This window comes from Saimiri boliviensis, chromosome 10, assembly GCF_048565385.1.
Source record: "Saimiri boliviensis isolate mSaiBol1 chromosome 10, mSaiBol1.pri, whole genome shotgun sequence".
Lineage (NCBI taxonomy): Eukaryota > Metazoa > Chordata > Mammalia > Primates > Cebidae > Saimiri > Saimiri boliviensis.
This window is the reverse complement of record NC_133458.1, coordinates 68,580,126-68,599,212: the sequence shown is the minus strand read 5'-3', so window position 1 is coordinate 68,599,212 and position 19,087 is coordinate 68,580,126. Positions and strand designations below refer to the sequence as shown.

The window sequence follows — 19,087 nt, the reverse complement described above, 5'->3', positions numbered from 1 at the left end:
CCTCTGTTGGGCTGCAGCCCACTGCTGAAATTAAGGCAATCATTGAGAGTTCAGCCCCATCCTGGCATTTGGGCCCCAAGAAGACATTCATGATTATTTCAGTAACTATATTCAAGATTTTCATTGAGCTTTTAACCTCTTTAGCAACACACAATTCCTGTTTCCTATAAGTTCGGTGTATTTCTCAAACCAAATCTAGGGTATATTGGCTTAAGGGATAGAACACTGAATGAAGAGTTTCAGCAAGTATACCACAAACTACTAGAACACTTGATCCCTTTCAACCCAATTGCTGTCAATGTTTTTAAAATTTTGGAGACATAGAGTACTTTGTGCTTATGAAGGTTTTTCATGTATGCATCTGACAAAAGTTTTCTGAGCTGCAAGTGTCAGTCTAATAATTGTCAGTCTAATAATTGATTTGGCCTTACATATTCTTCCTTTATCAACTGTACTTTTCAACCACTGGTATACAAAAACACTTTTTTTTCCTTTTTTGAGACAGAGTCTCTGTTGCCCATACTGGAATGCAGTGGTGCAATCTCAGCTCACTGCGACCTCTGCCTCCTGGGTTCAAGCGATTCTCATGCCTCAGCTTCTTGAGTAGCTGGGATTATAGGCATTTACCATCACGCCTGGCTACTTTTTGTATTTTTTATAGAGATGGGGTTTTCGTCATGTTGGCCAGGCTGGTCTCAAACGCTTGACCTCAAGTAATCCTCCCACCTTGACCTCCCAAAGTGCTGGGATTACAGGCATGAGCCACCATGCCTGAAATAATAAACTATATGGAAATTTTGTAAATTAACTTACATGTTATTAAGCTATTCTTATCCCTCTCATCTCTCTATTTGTCCCCCTGTGGTTTATTCCCTCTACCCCACATTTTAACTTTCTGGAAATGTGGGAAAAAGCAATGTAGAAAAGGCAGGCTTCCAATCTGAAAAGAGATAGGTGAAAACAGTATATAGCATAATGGACTAGATGGGAGTAACAACTTAGGATGGAACAGCCGACAGTTCTTCAGCTGCTCCCAGAGTTCATGTGTAGCCCAGTTATCTAGAGCTTTACTATTCAAAGCATGGTCTGTGCACCAGGAACACTAGCAGCACCTAGGAACTTGGGAAAAATGCAGAAGCCCAAGCCCTACCCAAAACCAACTGAACTTGAATCTTTTTGTTTTGCTGCTTGACACCACAAAGGTTTCTTTTCTTTCTCTCCTCATGATTAATTATGTTGGTGGTGTTGAGGAGTGCTGACTTACACAAGGTCACAAGACTTATCAGGAACCCATTCAGAAGCACATGGATCCATTTAGCAGCTCCTCTCCTTAAGTGTCAGATAACTTTTGTCATGCAACAAATCTGTAGAGGTCTTTTCATCTTCCAAAACTGAAATTCTGTACCTACTAAATAATAACTCCTCATTTTCCATCCCCACAACCCCTGGCCACCACCACTAGAATCTGCATTTTAACAAGATGCTGAGGTAAGAGATCATACAGCTTATTTATAGTCTGAGAAGCCTAAGCAGACAGCAATTTGCTCTTCCAATTCTATGCCTAGATGTCTAATATATCCTTTACCTTGAGATTTCAGCAAAAACTGTATCTAATTACCTCACATGGAGGTAGGGCCTACCCTCCTTATCTGCAGCTTGCTGTTAGTACCATTTTCCACTTAGAGCCATCCTAGGAAATTTAGATCAGTACATCATAGCTGAAATGGAACCTTATTAACTGATATGCTCAAATTCAATCTACTAGGCAGGAGGCCATTAAAGATAGGGAGAAATGAAAACAACACACCATGGTATGGACCCTCTCAAGTTATTTTTATCAGTAAAGAAAATGGCCAGGTGCAGCGTGTCAGGCCTGCAATCCCAGTACTTTGGGAGGCCAAGGTGGGTGGATCACTTGAGCCCAGGAGTTCAGTACCTGCCTGGGTAACACAGTGAGACCTTGTCTCTACTAAAAATAAAAAAAGAAAAATAGAGAGCCTGGATGTACTGAAATTTCCAATTATGTGATCCACTGACAGGAAAAAGTGTGGATATGCCACAAGTAGTAACAGAAGTCTAGAATTTACAAATACTGATTTATTTTTGTATTGCCACAGGTCAAGCAAATTCTTCTTAAAAGTTAACTAAAGCATGTAAGCTTCTAATTTCAGCTTTGTTCTAATAGTTAATCTACTTTTTACTTCACAGAATTGTCTTGATTTTGAAACCCTGGCATTCGGAAACATCCTGACTTCTAATGTTTCAATGACTCATTCAATAATTGTATTATAATTAGAAACAGATCCTGGTTGCCTATTTTTATTTATATTGTAAAGTTTCCATATTTGCTTCAGTTAATTTACATATAATTACTGCACATGAGAGGTAATGTTATAATGACAAGAATAGTTTGCAACATTAAGTATGGATCAAAAAAAGAAGAAATGACCTGAGATAAATAGCTTGAATGAAATTACAAAGAAGAGTGCATTAAAAAATACCAGCAGTAAAATCTCTTGAAGAATTAAAATGACAGGCTAAAAATAAAAAATAAATGCTCTTTCCAGAAAATACTAATTTGCTGCTGGTACTCTATATTCTTCTTCTTTGTTTTAGTGGATGACTTGTATGCATATCTTTTGACTTGTCCTCTGGAAGTTTTGGCACAGATGAAATTACCTAATTAAAGAAAAAAAACCATTAAAACTTAGTTTCTATAGTGCATGAGTAAATAAGCTATTAGAAGAGGTAAGATTATATCCAATAGTTTAATCCTTGACATCACTTAGGCAGAGTTGGCCTAAGTTCAAGGTACAGCCTATGATCTAGGCACAGAGTGAAGTTTTCCATTAAATTTCTAAAGCTATTTAAAAAGAAAAAAGAAATTGGAGGAAGAAAAGTGAACATACGCTCTACTTTAACATTCCTTTATAGATCTAAAGTCACTTGTTATTTTACAGATACAGATAGAGATCCTGGTTTTGCATTCTTGAAACATTGATAATGTTTGATAGATTGGGGGGGAATGAAACGTTTAGAGAAATGAGCAGAAAGCAGTATAATCCTCAATTTCCTAGGTGAAAAAGGAAAAGCAAACACACTATCAGAAAAAGAATGTACAAAAAGCGTACAGTAAGTCAAAACAGAGTAAGAGTCTTCATTTGAAATGAAAAATTATTAGAAACTATAGTAAATTTTATTTAATAATTACTTTTTTGTTGTTCTACTATTTCTAGAAGGACCTAGATTTTGGACTTTACACGTTTTTCTTGAAAATGTAATCAGCTCTGGCTGAGACAGCTGTGTACATATGTCTATGCCTCAGTTCAGCCATAACTGAAGGAAGGGTGATAGCACAAACTGAAAAACTTTTTTTTTTTTTGAGACAGAGTCTCACACTGTCACCCAGGCTGAAGTGCAGTGGCATGATCTTGGCTCACTGCAACCTCCGTCTCCCAGGCTCAAGTGATCCTTCCACCTCAGCCTCCCAAGTAGCTGGGACTACAAGAGTGTACCACCATGCCTGGCTAATTTTTATATATTTTTGGTAGAGATGGGGTTTCACCATGTTGGTCAGGCTGGTCTTGGACTCCTGGGTTCAAGCAATCTGCTTGCCTCAGCCTCCCAAAGTGCTGAGATTATTGGTGTAAGCCACTGTGCCCAGCCTAAACTGAAAAACTAAAGAAGACTTCAGCACAAAAACTGTGTCCATGGATTTTAATTATTATTAAATAATGCCTCTTTAATCAGGTAATAATTAATAATTTTTAGGTAAAAAAATGTACATACAAGAAATTATACTACCTTAGCCTCCTTTTTTTTTTTTTTTTTTTCTTTGAGACGGAGTTTTGCTCTTGTTACCCAGGCTGGAGTGCAATGGTGCGATCTTGGCTCACCACAACCTCTGCCTCCTGGGTTCAAGCAATTCTCCTGCCTCAGCCTCCCGAGTAGCTGGGACTACAGGTGCATGCCACCGTGCTCAGCTAATTTTTTTGTATATTTAGTAGAGACAGGGTTTAACCATGTTGACCAGTATGGTCTTGATTTCTTGATGTCGTGATCCACCCGCCTCGGCCTCCCAAAGTGCTGGGATTATAGGCGTGAGCCACTGCGCCTGGCCCTACCTTAGCCTCCCTTAATCACATTGTAAAACATAGTAGAACTGTGAAAAGCACTTTCTGCATCTTGGAGTAAGCGTAAGAAAATGTCATAACCCTCAGTTTATGATTTGTAACAGCAGCCCCCACTCCCACCCCACAAAAAGGTGTCTTTCAAAAGTTAACTCAAATGTTAACTTTATTTGTGCTTAGGAAATGGAAAATAATTATGTAAATGACATTTAAAAAAAAACTACCTAGGCAGCACAATCTGGTCCTAATCATTTAAGAAGTCTACATTTGAAATGTATACCTGGAGGCCCAATTTTTAGAAATCTCATCACCTTCTATTACTCTTTATCACAAAAGCAAATGAAGCATTTTGAAATTTATATAAACTGTAAAAACTCTAAATTTGAGAGAAATAATTTATAATACTTTTCCTTCTTAACTCTGGCTCATATTAGAACTATCTGGGGAGATTTTAACAAAAATGGCAGGCCTGGGCTCCACTCTCACAGATTGATTTAAGTGGCTGAAAATACTGCTTTAATATTTTGTATCTACAATGACATTAAATGTTTGTTCATTGTTTAAGCAAGTATTAACAGTATCAAAGCAAATAAAATGTTAGCCAAATTCAGTTATTTCAACAGAGAACTGTAGAAAAACACATCAAAAAACTAAAAGGTGAAAAAAAAATTACTATTGTTCCCACAAATAATTCTCCATTTATTTAATCCTGTAACCAAATCATCTCTTAGTTTTTTTTTTTTTTTTTAAATAACCTTACCTCTTTAAGTTTATTCCGAATTAAATTTGCCGTTGTATTCAATGAGTCATCATGCATATCCACTTTAGATATGTCTGGTAACAGAGGTCCAATCATAACCTCATTACTACTTGGGTTTGTTTCAAGAAAAGTTCCAAGTTTACGATCATCTTCTCGTCTTCTCTTGCGCTCTTGCAGTTGTGTTGTCCTAGGCATAAATCTGTCAACTGCCTCTGAAGGAATAATAGCCTTTCGTGCACCAGGGCAGTCCACTGATTTTTTAAAAGGGTTTATCTGTGTTTTCTGCAAAGAGTCATTGTGGTTATAATGCTCCATTGTTTTGTCATGGTTTCTACCATCCTTAGAGGAGTCTGATGTTCTGTCTAAATGCTTCCCAGATGAACACATACATTTTGAGGAGAAATAACATAAAGGCAATTCACAGGAATATGGAAGATAAGGATTTGAGTTCCCTGCAGAAGTGTTCAGAGCAGCTGTACAAAATCCAGACATCTCTGAGTGGAAGTCTTGTCTAAAATCCTCTGTGTCTTTATGCTCTGTAACCAATTTCTTCTTTGTCACATAATGGTCTTTTTATTACCATTTAAAAGGTGAGAGAAAGGAAAACAGAAGTCATTTATTGTTTGCATCATTCAGAATCATATAATTTTAAAAATCACTTAAAAATGGTAACAAATTCTACTCCAAAAAATTTATTTCTTGAGAAGGGAATATATTCACATGGTTTAAAACCTAAAATGGATTTAAAAAGATATGTAGCATCAAGTGTCACCCTTTCCTTGCTCTCCATGGCCTGGTTTCACCCCGTAAGTAAGCACTATTGTTTTTTATTTATCTGTCAGTATGCCTTACTTTGCTGCCTTCTTCCTCCCATTCTTTTTCTCCCCACTAAAAAAGGAAACCTATAATATGTACTTCTCTGCACCTCTGTATTTTCCACTTCACTGTAGATCTTATAAAGTTTTTCCTTATCATTATATACTATATATGTATGCATATATATATATATATATATATATATATTTTTTTTTTTTTTTTTGCAATTTCAGAGGTTCCCAGTATCTGGATATATCATGCTGCTTAGCTTGTGTTTGCTAGTTACTAAAGAAAGCAATATGGCAATATGTGTGGCCTACTTCTAGGGCTGGAAAGGGCCTCTTCCCTGGTTTACTTTCCCAAAAGCAGACTACACCATGAGTGGGGTGTGGAAGATGTGGTAAAGATGAAATTGGCTATCTGTTGATGATTGTTAATACATGGGAGTTTTTAGTTTTAATACATTTAGTTTTTCTACCTGTGTGTTTTGAAATTTCATTAATAAAAGTTTTTGAAAAGACCAAATATACAAATACGTGTAGATGCTAGAATGCTGCAGATAAAATAGAGCTTAACTAAAGTGTTCAAGGCCAAAAAAATCATAGTTTAACAACACTGAATCTAATTCTGAGGGGGCAGGGCAAAAAGGTCTTAAGGGGAAGGGGAGCAAATAATGAAAATAATGCTAGGCCACCACCAACACTGAGATGATTAAAGCAGTTTAAAAGTAAGCTCTGGACAGAGAGTCCAAAGCTTGGGTTTTAATCCTTATTTTTGTCCTTATCTCTAGTAATATAGGCCAGCCACAAACTCTGAGACTTAGTTTCCTCACCAACAAGAATTAGGACACAGGTCAGATAATGTCAAAGGTCTTCCTCCACACTAGTATTTTATAATTTCCTTTCCATTTTTTATTTTTTTATATTTTATAATTTCCTTTACCACACAAATATACAGGTTTTCCTGGTGCTATTTACGTATCTTACAAGTTAATGTCTACAAATGACTGGGGATTCTCAACAGCTCTCTTGTCAAATTTCTGAGTAAGCTTTCCAAGAGTTTTCCCACTTTATTTCTCTCTACCACTATCTGGTAGAAGGGGCATGTGGGGCATTTACGTGGCTACTTGGTCAAAAGTAGAACTTCTCCATGACTAGCAGTGACACTTAGTCTGCAAATCACAACTGCTTCTCACTGCATTCTGGTCAAAGCCTTAATTCCTTAGCATGGGACACAAGGCCCTTCATGATTCACTTCCTATCCACTATTCTAAACTTATCTCTCACTGAAACCTCTGGGCTTTGATTATATTGTGTGAGTTAAAGTTTCTTAAATACGTGATGCTCATTTATTCCCCTAAGCATTTAAACATCCTGCCTGGCTTGCCTTTCCATCTTTTCCTCTCCCTTCTAAGTAATGTCTACTTATCCCTCAAAATTCAGCCACGTCTTACAGACTGTAGTAAGTTTTTTGTGAACCAACATTTCTCCCTTCTCAACCCAGATTACACAGTATGCTGCAGAAAACCCTGAGGTTTACACTTAACTGAGTACTGTGATGATTTACTTGCCTCTCTTCCCACTAGACTGGGAACTGCATGATGACACACTTGGCAGAGTGCCTGACACACAGGAGGCATTTAGCAATATGCTTTCCATACCTTTATTTTTAGTAGTTCTTACTACATATGCCTTTCGCACTGCTAGTTTTTTTCTAGTTTCTTCAACTGTTTCAAATTCTGGAGCATAGCACACATGAAGCAATCCACCGAAGAAACTCTGTTCATCCATTTTTCTCTTGGCTGTCCTGAATGGAAATACAAGATAGCATGTTTTTTTAATCCAGATTTACTTAAAAATGAGAGCTTAACTAGTATACAATACCTGGAGCTAAAGACCAATGTTCAGCTTTTGCAATGTATATGTATATATCCTGTGGACTGGGAATTAAGATGCTCTGTTTGTGGATTGTATTCATACCACCCATCCAGTATGTACTGTTAGAGCCTTCTCTTCCCTTTGAATCTCTTCGATTTGTTCCCTGGCCTTTAAACAACTAAGGACCCAGCTGGTTGGCCTGAAGTATGTAAACTGTGGTCATAAAATGGGGCTTTTCTGTGGCCTTGAAGAGTTAGTTCATACCCAGTTAAGCTTTTTCAGCACAATGTATTTCTGTAATCAGATTTATGCCTTAAAAATCAGATGAAAAATACTATAATCATACCTTTAATAACTGAGGAAATACTAAATATATACCAATGAGAAAATAAAAATGTTATTCAGTCAATAAATAGTAAGCATCTATGATTTGCCAAGTACTACAATAAATAAATTTAACCAGTCCTATATCCAGGGATAATGATCAATACTTGTTGAGATTTTACTATATGCCAAGCAATGTCATAAGTGCTTCACTTGAATTAATACCTCACAACAACCCTATAATGAAAGTGAAGCACTAGGAGGACATTATATAACTTAGCCATGCTCTTACTCTCATTTGAGGAGCAAGGATTCAAATAAGGTATTGCATACTTCAGTTTTTTTGGAGCAGAGGGCTTATGTCAGATTGAAGGCTGGAAAAAACTGAGTCAGTTCGCAGAAAGGAGTGACAATAGCTAATGCTTACTGTATTCTGACCAGGAGGAACTATGCTAAACCCTTTGTATGGATCATCTCATTTCATTGGCATACAACCTCAAGAAGGTTCCTTTACCATATAGATATTATGGAAGAGGAAAAACAGGTTTAACCTGGTTAAATAACTTGTCCAAGGTCATGAAGCTAGTAACCAGTGGGACTGGAAAACTTACTCCAAGCCCAATTTTTTGTTTTATTTTTTTGAGACAGTGTCTCACTCTGTCCCCCAGGCTAAAGTGTAGTGGCCCATAAACGACTCACTGCAACCTATGCCTCCTGGGCTCAACTGATTCTCCAACCTCAGCCTCCCAAGTAGCTGGGACTACAGGCATGCATCAGCATGCCCAGCTTGATTTTTGTATTTTTCGTAGAGGCAGGGTTTCACCATGTTGGCCAGTCTGGTCTCGAACTCCTGGGCCCAAGCGATCTGTCCACCTTGGTCTTCCAAAGAGCTGGGATCAAATTCAACTTTTTTTTTTTTTGAGACAGCCTCACTCTCACCCAGACTGGAGTGCAGTGGTATGATCTCAGTTCAGCACAACCTCCATTTCCTGGTTTCAAGTGATCCTTGTGCCTCAATCTTCCCAGTAGCTGGGATTACAGGCTTGTGCAACCACACTTGGCTAATTTTTGTATTTAGTAGAGTCAGGGTTTCACCATGTTGCCCAGGCTGGGCTTGAACTCCTGATTTCAGGTGTTCCACCTATCTTGACCTCCCAAAGTGCTGGGATTACAGGCATGAGCCATGTGCCTGGCCTCAAACCCAACTTTTTTTTTCTTTTTCTTTTTCTTTTTGAGATGGAGCCTCGCTTTATAACATAAAAATAGATAAGGCATTGCATACATCAGCCTTTTTGGACTCTAGGCTGGAGTCCTGTGGCATGATCTTGGCTCACTGCAATCCTCCACCTCCCAGGTTCAAGTGATTCCCATGCCTCAGCCACCTGAGTAGCTGGGACTACAGGTCCGCACCACCACGCCCAAAGTTTTGTATTTTTAGTAGAGCTGGGGTTTCTGTCATGTTGGCCAGGCTGGTCTTGGACTCTTGACATCAAGTGATCTGCCTGCCTCAGTCTCCCAAAGTGCTGGGATTACAGGCGTGAGCCACCATGCCCTGCCTTCAAACCCAACTTTTAATCTACCATACCACAGGACGTTAAATTGTTAAGCATGGGAATGATGTGATGGGAACAGTGCTTCAGTAAAGTATACCTTTAAAAAAGCTGGAGGAAGGTAAGTGGAATATAGGCTAGATTATGTTGAATGAGGTATGAATGAGGGAAACTTGAGGCCAAAATGATAGAAATATGAACGGAGAAAATGAGTCACTGCTTAACTTGCATATTACCTTGCACTTTGTAAGTTCATAAATTTAATAAGATAAACTTCAGTAAAGTCTTCTGCCGGGTATTCATCTAGAGCATTGTACTGTTCAATTGGACCATATAAAGCGAATCGCTCAACTAATTCCTTCATGGCTCCCACAGCAGGAACTCCTTGTATTAATAAGTACTGAGATTCCAAATTGATTGTATATACCTGAAAGAAATGCAGAGTCGTTAAACGTATTTCGCAAATGAACTTAGGACGAATCTGCTTTTTTTTTTTTTTTTTGAGACGGAGTTTTGCTCTTGTTACTCAGGCTGGAGTGCAATGGCGCGATCTCGGCTCACCGCAACCTCCGCCTCCTGGGCTCAGGCAATTCTCCTGCCTCAGCCTCCTGAGTAGCTGGGATTACAGGCACGTGCCACCATGCCCAGCTAATTTTTTGTATTTTTAGTAGAGACGGGGTTTCACCATGTTGACCAGGATGGTCTCAATCTCTTGACCTCGTGATCCACCCGCCTCGGCCTCCCAAAGTGCTGGGATTACAGGCTTGAGCCACCGCACCCGGCTGCTTTTTTTTTTTTTTTTGAAACAGAGCTTTGAAAACAAATAATCTGTTCAACCCAGTCAGCAAAAAACACAAAATAAAATGTCTGCCATTCCCTTTGCATAAAGAATAACTGCCCGTGTGAGACGGTGCCTAACTAAGGCATATAACAGATTACCTTTAGTCGACATTTTTTTCCAGAAATTGAGTCGGTAGAATTCACCGGGAACAATCACTCAACGAATAGTCACTGAGCGCTTACCTTGTGCCAAGTAGTACTGTAAATACAGAAAATCCAATGACTAAAACCAAGCCTTAGTCTCGTGGAGTTGATGTTCTAATAGTTGACCAAAAGGGTCGTGGGAATCTTTGATACCTGACCCAAGCAAGATTCTTTACGCCAGCTCTAAAAGAGAGATCTGACAACAGCCTTGTCATGCCTTTATTTCTGTAGGCTGGCCATATGGCGCTAGCACTCATATAAAGGTACCGAGGAGAGCGAATGAAACCAAAATCGCTTTACCTTGACAGCACGAGGCCGTCGTCCCTCCCGATATTTGGCCCGCGTGTCGCAAACCGCCCGCTGGACGTGGTGTTCAAATACACTCCCTAACTCCCTGCCGCTCGACGCCATCTTGCCTGCTTTGATACTCGCAGGGAGGACAACATCCGCCCTGCTGAGCTCCCTTTTACCCAATAAGAGAGCGAGATGGGTCAAGGAGGCCCACGATTGGCTGGAGAATCGACAGCGTCGGCCATCGTTTCCGGCGTGAGAGGATTTAATGAACGAGTTGCCGCCCCCGAGCTGCGCGGCGGAGAGGCGGGGTGAGTGACAGAGGCTTGCTTGTCCCACCTAATACAGGCGTGCGACGAGACGCGCAGCGGGGAGAGGGGGCGGGCCGATCGATCTCCTCCGGCTCCGACGCCCTGGGCCTGCCAGGTCCCGGGTCCGCTGCGGCGCTAGGGTGGGACAACCCAAAGCGACGCTCAGGAACTATGTGGGGCAGCGATCGCCTGACGGGTGCTGGGCGAGGCGGGGCGGCAGTGACTGTGGTCTTCACCAACGCTCGCGACTGCTTTCTCCACCTGCCGCGGCGTCTCGTGGCCCAGCTGCACCTGCTGCAGGTAACGTGCCGGCCCCGGCCACCTGGTCTTCAGCCTGGGGTCGGACTAGGCCGAAGCCTCTCTGGGAAGCGGCGGGACGCCTGCTGCCTTTCGGGCGCTTCCGAAGCGCGCCGAGGTCAGACTGAGGTCCTTCGAGGGCGGGGCCCCTCTGAGCAGTCTCTGCGTCCCACAAGTCCTGGGCAGCCCTGGGCTTGTCTTATCCCAGGTCTTTTCACTTGGTGAAACTGGGCCTAGAAACATCCTAACATTCTACCATTGTTTTTAGAAATATTCCTTATTCCAGGTTGGAAAATCTCCGGAGAAGTCGTTTGTTTTTATTATTTTAAAAGGTGTTTTTCTTGCCAGCCATTTCCAGTTACCTGCGCTGCTGCCGTCCCGGCCGCGAGAGGGAGGCGGAGAGTTGTTGGCTGAGCCCGGGTAGATTCCCGGGGACTGACCACCGCGTCCCATAAGCTGGAAAGGTTAATACAGTGATGGTTCTGCGCGGCATCGCTGACCCTCGGAACACAGCTGTGGTGTGTCAGGACCACGTATCGTAGTTAGGATCACTTGAAGCTCTGAGATCAGTCTCCCTTCTGGACGTTGTGGTAGGGAAGTTTCACAGTTGTAACCACTGGGGGAGATACAGCGTCCCTATTTTCATAATTAAAAATAGAGGCACATGATCCCAAGAATTTGAGTGTGCTTATGGGGGCAAAAGGATAGCGTATTCGAAGTTCTCATTGTAAGGTTAGCCAAGAGGAAAGGAGAATAGACCCAAAGTCAGGCAAGCAAGTTTTATTAACCTGCCAGGCTGCCGGTAACAATCAGAGGAGGCAGCCCCGAGCTCACAAAATGAGGGACTTTTATGGGGTGAGAGGGGCTCAAGAGAGTTTCAGGACTGAGATAATTTATCAGCTTGTAACGGGCACAGAAATGGTTTGTTTAATTGTGACTGACTTACAATACATCATCCTGCGAATCCTGTGACTTTTGTGGCGGCAGTTTTTTAAAAAACAGGATTTTACAGGTATGTGTAAAACAGGAATTTACAAGTATGGATAACAAACGTTTTCCCTTTCCTTCCCCGACCTGCCCACATGGCTGTAATCAGGCTTTGCTTAATTGTAGCACCTAGATAGGCGTTCAGAAATGGAAAGCAGCTGCAGAGCAATCAGGCGGTGGGGGCCGGGCCGGAGCCGGAGCCGGGGGTGGGGGTGGGGGTGGGGGTCAGCTTGCGCGAAGGGGTTTTCTGAAGCAGCTTGTCCCTAATACTCATAAATCCTGGATGCATGGTGCCCACCAGTGGCTAATCTATGCAATAATAAAGAGCTTGCAATAATTTCAAGCATCCCTTCTTTCCACTTGAGTTGCTTCCCCATATCTAGGGGAAGATTTTTTTGGTCCGTCTTTCAAAACATGAATTCAGCAGAATCCTCTATCGTCGTCGTTATTATTTTTTACCAATAAGTAGACTATCTTTTGGTCCTTGATGGGCTTTATGGCTAGAGACAGACAAATCAGTCACTGTCACCAAGTTCCAGGTAGAAGTTTGTTCAGTGCTCTGTCAGCTCGCATGGGATTTTCAACGTGTTTTCAAATCTGCAGGTAATAGTAGGAATGCTTTCTTACAGTAACTCTAATTTGATCCTAAGATGTAGTTGTTACAATACATTCATCAATGTTTAAGAGTTTAGTGGTCTTGATCTTTGTTTTAAATTTGAGACTTCAAGAAGTACTTTTAATAATTCATGCGTTATCTTTTTGAAATATAAATGTCTTTAGCCCTGGAACAAATTGCTGTTTCCATTCAACCTGTATTAGCAGAATAGGGCAACTTTGCTTTCTGATTATCAATGTAATAAGTTTATGACTTTATAGATTCTACAAATTACACATTTATTCTTTGATAAATTATATAAACTTAGAATTTACGTTTTATAGAAAATTTGGAAAGCATGGAAAATTGTTAACAAGAAAATAAGTTACCATAATCCCAGAACTTAAAGATGACTAATGTCGACAGTTTGGATCAAATCTTCCAGTTTTGTTTCTAATCTTGATTTAACAGAAATGAGGTCCTTATATACACAGATACAGTTTGTGTCCTGGTGTTTTTCTTTAATGTTACTGTGAGTGTTTTATTTTGTTAAAAGGTCATCATTATTTTAATTTGTTAATTAGTATTCTAGCACAAATTTGCCATAATTTAATTGTTCACTATGATTGACCATTTAGATTGTACTTAATTCTTAGGCATTAGAAGTGTTAAACTAGGCCGGGTGCGGTGGCTCAAGCCTGTAATCCCAGCATTTTGGGAGGCCGAGGTGGGTGGATCACAAGGTCAGGAGATCGAGACCATCCTGGTCAACATGGTGAAACCCCGTCTCTACTAAAAATACAAAAAATTAGCTGGGCATGGTGGTGTGTGCCTGTAATCCCAGCTACTCAGGAGGCTGAGGCAGGAGAATTGCCTGAACCCAGGAGGCAGAGGTTGTGGTGAGCCGAGATTGCGCCATTGCACTCCAGCCTGGGTAACAAGAGCGAAACTCTGTCTCAAAAAAAAAAAAAAAAAAAGTGTTAAACTATATTTTAATGAAACGTTGAAAATAACACATCTATGTTTAGAAAACATTTTTATTTCTGGTCATTTAGGATATATTCCCAAGAATTACTATGTTGGAGACCATAGACAATTATGAAAGCAGAAAGGTTCACAAGTTGTGAGTTAATACTTGAATTACTTTATTTGCGTGAAGCATTGAGTACATAATACAGATCGTGCAGTAATGAGACGAAGGGTCGGAACAATGGTTTTCTGGCCTGTGTCAGACTCACCTTGAAGCTTTTAAAAATATAGATGTTCTGATCAATCTTCAGACCTATTAAATCAAACTCTTAGGGAATAGGCTTTAGGCATCTCTAACTTTAAAAAATTTATTCGTGCTACTTGGATGCACAAAAGAGTTGAGCATACTGTCCTAGAATCATAGAACATTAATGACGTCCTAGAGTCATAGAACATTAATGACGATATGGACCTTATGCATCTAGGTCATTTCTGTAGTTTTACACATAAGGAAACTGGCATTCTTTTTTTTTTTTTTTTTTTTTTTTGAGACGGAGTTTCGCCCTTGTTACCCAGGCTGGAGTGCAATGGCGCGATCTCGGCTCACCGCAACCTCCGCCTCCTGGGCTCAAGCAATTCTCCTGCCTCAGCCTCCTGAGTAGCTGGGATTACAGGCATGTGCCACCATGCCCAGCTAATTTTTTGCACTTTTAGTAGAGACGGGGTTTCACCATGTTGACCAGGATGGTCTCGATCTCTCGACCTCGTGATCCACCCGCCTCGGCCTCCCAAAGTGCTGGGATTACAGGCTTGGGCCACCGCGCCCGGCAGGAAACTGGCATTCTTAGGCCAGTACCATTGCCAGGCAGCTGATTTGCCTTCTTGTCTATAGCTTACTCTGCATCACCCAATCACTGTTTCTTCTATAACCAATCTTTTGCCCACTTCTGTTCTCTTACTCATGCCATTCTTCCCTAAGTCACTTTTATTCCTTTCATACAAATTCCATGTCTTTAAAAAGAGCAGAATCCTACCTCCTCCACATAGCTTTCCAATTCTTTGTTGCCCACATTTTCTCCCTTTCAAAACTTCACTATTGTGTTATGTGACACATCACACTTGATAGACTCTATTCTGTGTTTCAAGTATTGTATTCTCTCTCCTTTTTTTTTTAAGATGGAGTTTCGCTTTTGTTGCCCAGGCTGGAGTGTAGTGGAGCGGTCTCTGCTCACAGCAACCCCCGCCTCCTGGGTTCAAGCAATTCTTCTGCCTCATCCTCGCAAGTAGCGGGGATTACAGGCATGCACCACCACGCTCGGCTAATTTTGTATTTTTAGTAGAGATGAGGTTTCTCCATGCTAGTCAGGCTGGTCTCAAACTCCTGACCTTAGGTGGTGATCCACCGGCCTTGGCCTCCCAAAGTGCTGGGATTACAGATGTGAGCCACCCCACCTGGTGTGTATTCTCGTTTCCTCAAGTCATTCTTTCAGAACTGACTACCCAGTAGATGCTTTAGGTCAGGATTTCTCAACTTTGGCACTGTTGACATTCTTTTTTTTTTTTTTTTTGAGATGGTGTCTCACTCTGTCGCCAGGCTGGAGTGCAGTGGCACAGTCTTGGCTCACTGCAACCCGTGCCTCCCAGGTTCAAGCAGTTCTGCCTCAGCCTCTCAAGTAGCTGGGACTACAGACACGTACCACCACGCCCAGCTAATTTTTGTATTTTTAGTAGAGGCGGGGTTTCACCTTACTGACCAGGATGATCTCAATCTCTTGGCCTTGTGATCTACCTGCCTCGTCCTCCCAAGGTGCTGGGGTTACGTGTGTGAACCACCACACCTGGCCTGACTGTTGACATTTTGAGCTGGATAATTTCTTGTTTTGGGGGCTCTCCTGTACATTTTACAATGTTTAACAGCACCCTTGGCCTCTATCCAGTAGATGCCTGTACTCCCTCACTCTTTGTGACAACCAAAAATGTCTCCAGACAATGCTAGATGTCTGCTGAAGGACAAAGTCACCTCTGGTTGAGAACCACTGCTTCAACTAAGTTACCTTCTCTGTACTCAGGACTTGACCGTGATTGCAGTAGGGGGAAAGGGTTCATATGCGTAGTGGATGCAAATGAACCTAAATCACCATTCGGATATGGCCACACAATTTTAATTTTCCTTGTGTTAACAAGAGATACCCCAGGCTTTGGACCTGGACATTCCTAAGGCATTCCAACTGATGGTTTTACCTGCAGATTTTCTGGTAATACTGATAGCTCAGTTTAGGTCAAAGAAGATCAATTGATTAATTGATTTGACTTGACTCCTGGAAAAGAGGTTCTTTTCTAGCTGTCTGTCTCTCCTCTTTCTTTACCTAAATAGCCAGGGGTCTCTGGTTCAGTGAAGTATTTTGACATGAAAAGGAACTTAGAACATTAGTCTGCAAAGTTTGCAAAATCTAACTGGGCACATATTATGGCTTTATGGAGCTGGTTACTACTTTTTGACCAAATAAATAATTAGAAGTATTTTTTCCTCCTCAATAAGGTTCGTTTTTCTTTTTTCAATGAGCTGGTAGAGTTTCCTTTTTTGATATTTCAGGGCATCTTTCATATTTCCATCTCTTAAGTTTCTTCACATGAAGTAGAATTGATCTGGAATATGTATTGCTGACTCTGATGAAAACCCACAAAAGTATCTGGGGCTTGGACACCTTCATTCTTGAAATAGCTTACATGGTTATAGCTGATACAGTAACTTAAGACTTTTGACTCCAAATCTAGGCAAAATACAGTCAGTTGAAAGAATTTGTCAGCCAGAACAGTTGGACTATTCTGTGAAAATTGTGAGAAAAATTATACAACTAAGTGATACATGATGATGGCTTTCCTAAAATTATAATAACATGGTTAATTTCCAGTACATTATATTGTCTTAGAAGTTGCTCCAGCATTGTTTGAAATTCTTCCCATTTAAAGAAACATAAAGGCTGGGCATGTTGGCTCACGCCTGTAATCCCAACACTTTGAGAGACTGAGGTGGGAAGATCACTTGAGCCCAGGAGGTTGAGGCTGCAGTGAGCCGATGATTGTGCCACTGCACTCCAGCCTGAGCAACACAGTGAGATCCTGTCTCAGGGAAAAAAAGAAAAAAAAAATCCGTGTAAATGAATGAATTTGGTATTTAATATTTTAAATTATGAATAATGTTCTGTAGAGATATGGATCTTGTAGAGATAAGGGTTGCCCAGGCTGCCCTTGAGTTTCTGGGGCTCAAACAGTCCCCCCCATCTCAGCCTCCCAAAGTATGAAGATTACACCTGTGAGCCACTGTGCCTGGCCTAATATTTTAAACTTAATGAATTTATTTTGATATAAATAAATTAATAAAACTGAAGGTTTCTGATATGTCTTTTTTTTTTTTTTGAGATGTAGTTTCACTCTTGTTACTCAGGCTGGAGTGCAATGGCGTGATCTTGGCTCACTGCAACCTCCGCCTCCTGGGTTCAAGCAATTCTCCTGCCTCAGCCTCCTGAGTAGCTGGGATTACAGGCAAACGCCACCATGCCCAGCTAATTTTTTGTATTTTTAGTAGAGACAGGGTTTCACCATGTTGACCAGGATGGTCTCGATCTCTTGACCTTGTGATCCACCCACCTCGGCCGCCCAAAGTGCTGGGATTACAGGCTTGAGCCACTGCGCCTGGCCTCTTTTATTTATTTATTTATTTTTTTTATGTGACAGATTCCTACTCTGTTTCCCAGGCTGGAGTGTAATAGCACTATCATGGCTCACTGTAGCCTCAACGTCCCTGGCTCAAGCGATCCTTCAACCTCAGTTTCCCAAGTAGCAGGGACCGCAGGTGTGTGCCACCACACCTGGCTGATTTTTTAAAATTTAGTCTTGATATGTATTAATCAAATTCTTTTTATTTTAAAAATGATACATGTGGCTGGGCATGGTGGCTCATGCCTGTAATCCCAACAGTTTGGAGGCTTAGGTGGGAGGATCACTTTATCACTTTAGGCCAGGAGCTTAAGACCAGCCTAAGCAACCTAGTGAGATCCTATCTCTATAGAAAAAATTAGCCAGGTGTGGTGGTATGTGCCTGTATTCTTAGCTACTCAGTAAACTGAAGTGAGAGGGTTGCTAGAGCCCAGGAGTTTCAAGTTACAGTAACCTGTGATTGTGCTACTGCACTCCAGCCTGGACAACAGAACAAAATCCTGTCTCAAAAAAAAAAAAGTTTGAAAATGCTTATGATAAATATAAGTAGGGGAGTAGGAGAAAAGGATATTAAATTGTGCCTATAATACACAACTATATGAAAAATTACTTTGCACATAGAAAAAAAAGGATTAGCAAGAAATAGACCAAATTGTTCACATGGTTGTCTTTTTTGTGGAGAGAATATTGGTAATTCCTTTGTTTCCTTCCAAGTTTATGTATTTTCCGAGGTCCCTATAATGAGTTTGTAATTGTTTAGTCGTAGAAAACCCTTGTTTGGTCCTTGGCCACAAACTTAACATGTTTTACATAATTGCTCTTTTAATAAGAATAAATGTTATATTTCACTTTTTTTAAACTTCATAGTTATGAGCCCTTAAAATTATTAAGAAGTTGCATAATATAACATTTCCGGAAGGGTACAGAAGAAACAGCAGTAATTACCTCTGAGAACAGGGACATGGCTTCACATTTTCCCCTTTTGTACTTTTTGTGTTTTTGCCACATGCATATATTACTCTTCCAATAAATAAATATGGATTGCATACTCCATCTGGTTGGTGTTTCATAATTCTAAAACTATGTTGTTACATTTTTAAAGATGATGATATATGTTTCTACTTACTCATGTTAAAATAGTAAATTTATAGCTTATTTAATATTTTCCCTATTGATAGACATTTAAGACAATCCCAGGTGTTCACTATTGTAGAAAATAACTGCGCAAATAGCTTTTGCTGTTGTTTCTTTTTCCTTTGAATCATTAATTGGGAATAAATGCTCAAATAGTTATATGTTGCTTAATTGCTATGTAAGTTTATTGACTGTTGCCATTTTGAATTCTGAAAGGGTTGATTAAATTTATAACGCTGCCATAAGAATATAATGGTATAGGTTTCATTCATTACCATCACCAGCATTGGGTATTGGAAATGATTATAGATTTTTAAATGCTACAACAAATGTAGATAACAGAGA

The 19,087-nt window shown here is 40.5% G+C and overlaps 2 protein-coding genes across 5 annotated transcripts in view; one reads left to right on the top strand and one right to left on the bottom strand.

Annotated features, from left to right (window-relative positions):
- Positions 1 to 2,260: 2,260 nt before the first annotated feature.
- On the bottom strand, positions 2,261 to 10,894 carry RBM48 (RNA binding motif protein 48). 2 transcript variants are annotated; one of them, XM_003921204.4, is made up of 5 exons: positions 10,742 to 10,894; positions 9,694 to 9,884; positions 7,367 to 7,512; positions 4,891 to 5,459; positions 2,261 to 2,679 (listed from the first exon to the last, which is right to left on the bottom strand). In XM_003921204.4, the coding sequence occupies exons 1-5, from the start codon at positions 10,850 to 10,852 to the stop codon at positions 2,593 to 2,595; spliced, it is 1,104 nt and encodes a 367-aa protein (XP_003921253.1). In that variant the 5' UTR covers positions 10,853 to 10,894; the 3' UTR covers positions 2,261 to 2,592. The 2 variants fall into 2 exon arrangements, with proteins under 2 accessions (XP_003921253.1, XP_074235534.1); XM_074379433.1 differs by lacking the exon at positions 10,742 to 10,894 and adding an exon at positions 10,481 to 10,732.
- A 163-nt stretch (positions 10,895 to 11,057) lies between these two features.
- Positions 11,058 to 19,087, top strand: part of PEX1 (peroxisomal biogenesis factor 1) — a 45,453-nt gene continuing 37,423 nt past the window's right edge. Inside the window, exon 1 of one of the 3 annotated variants that reach the window (XM_074379431.1) lies at positions 11,058 to 11,343. In XM_074379431.1, the coding sequence (XP_074235532.1) occupies positions 11,215 to 11,343 (129 nt within the window). In that variant the 5' untranslated portion in view covers positions 11,058 to 11,214. The remainder of the gene's footprint in view (positions 11,344 to 19,087) is intronic. The other 2 variants (XM_074379432.1, XM_003921202.4) reach the window with 2 other exon arrangements.

What these genes read in the sequence shown, in the direction of transcription:
- RBM48 (XM_003921204.4), bottom strand. Translation starts at nt 10,852, where the DNA reads ATGGCGTCGAGCGGCAGGGAGTTAGGGAGTGTATTTGAACACCACGTC. An exon ending in ATGAACTTACAAAGTGCAAG is followed by an intron (nt 7,513 to 9,693) that starts GTAATATGCAAG and finishes ATTTCCATTCAG; the next exon opens with GACAGCCAAGAGAAAAATGG. An exon ending in TTCGGAATAAACTTAAAGAG is followed by an intron (nt 2,680 to 4,890) that starts GTAAGGTTATTT and finishes TTCTTTAATTAG; the next exon opens with GTAATTTCATCTGTGCCAAA.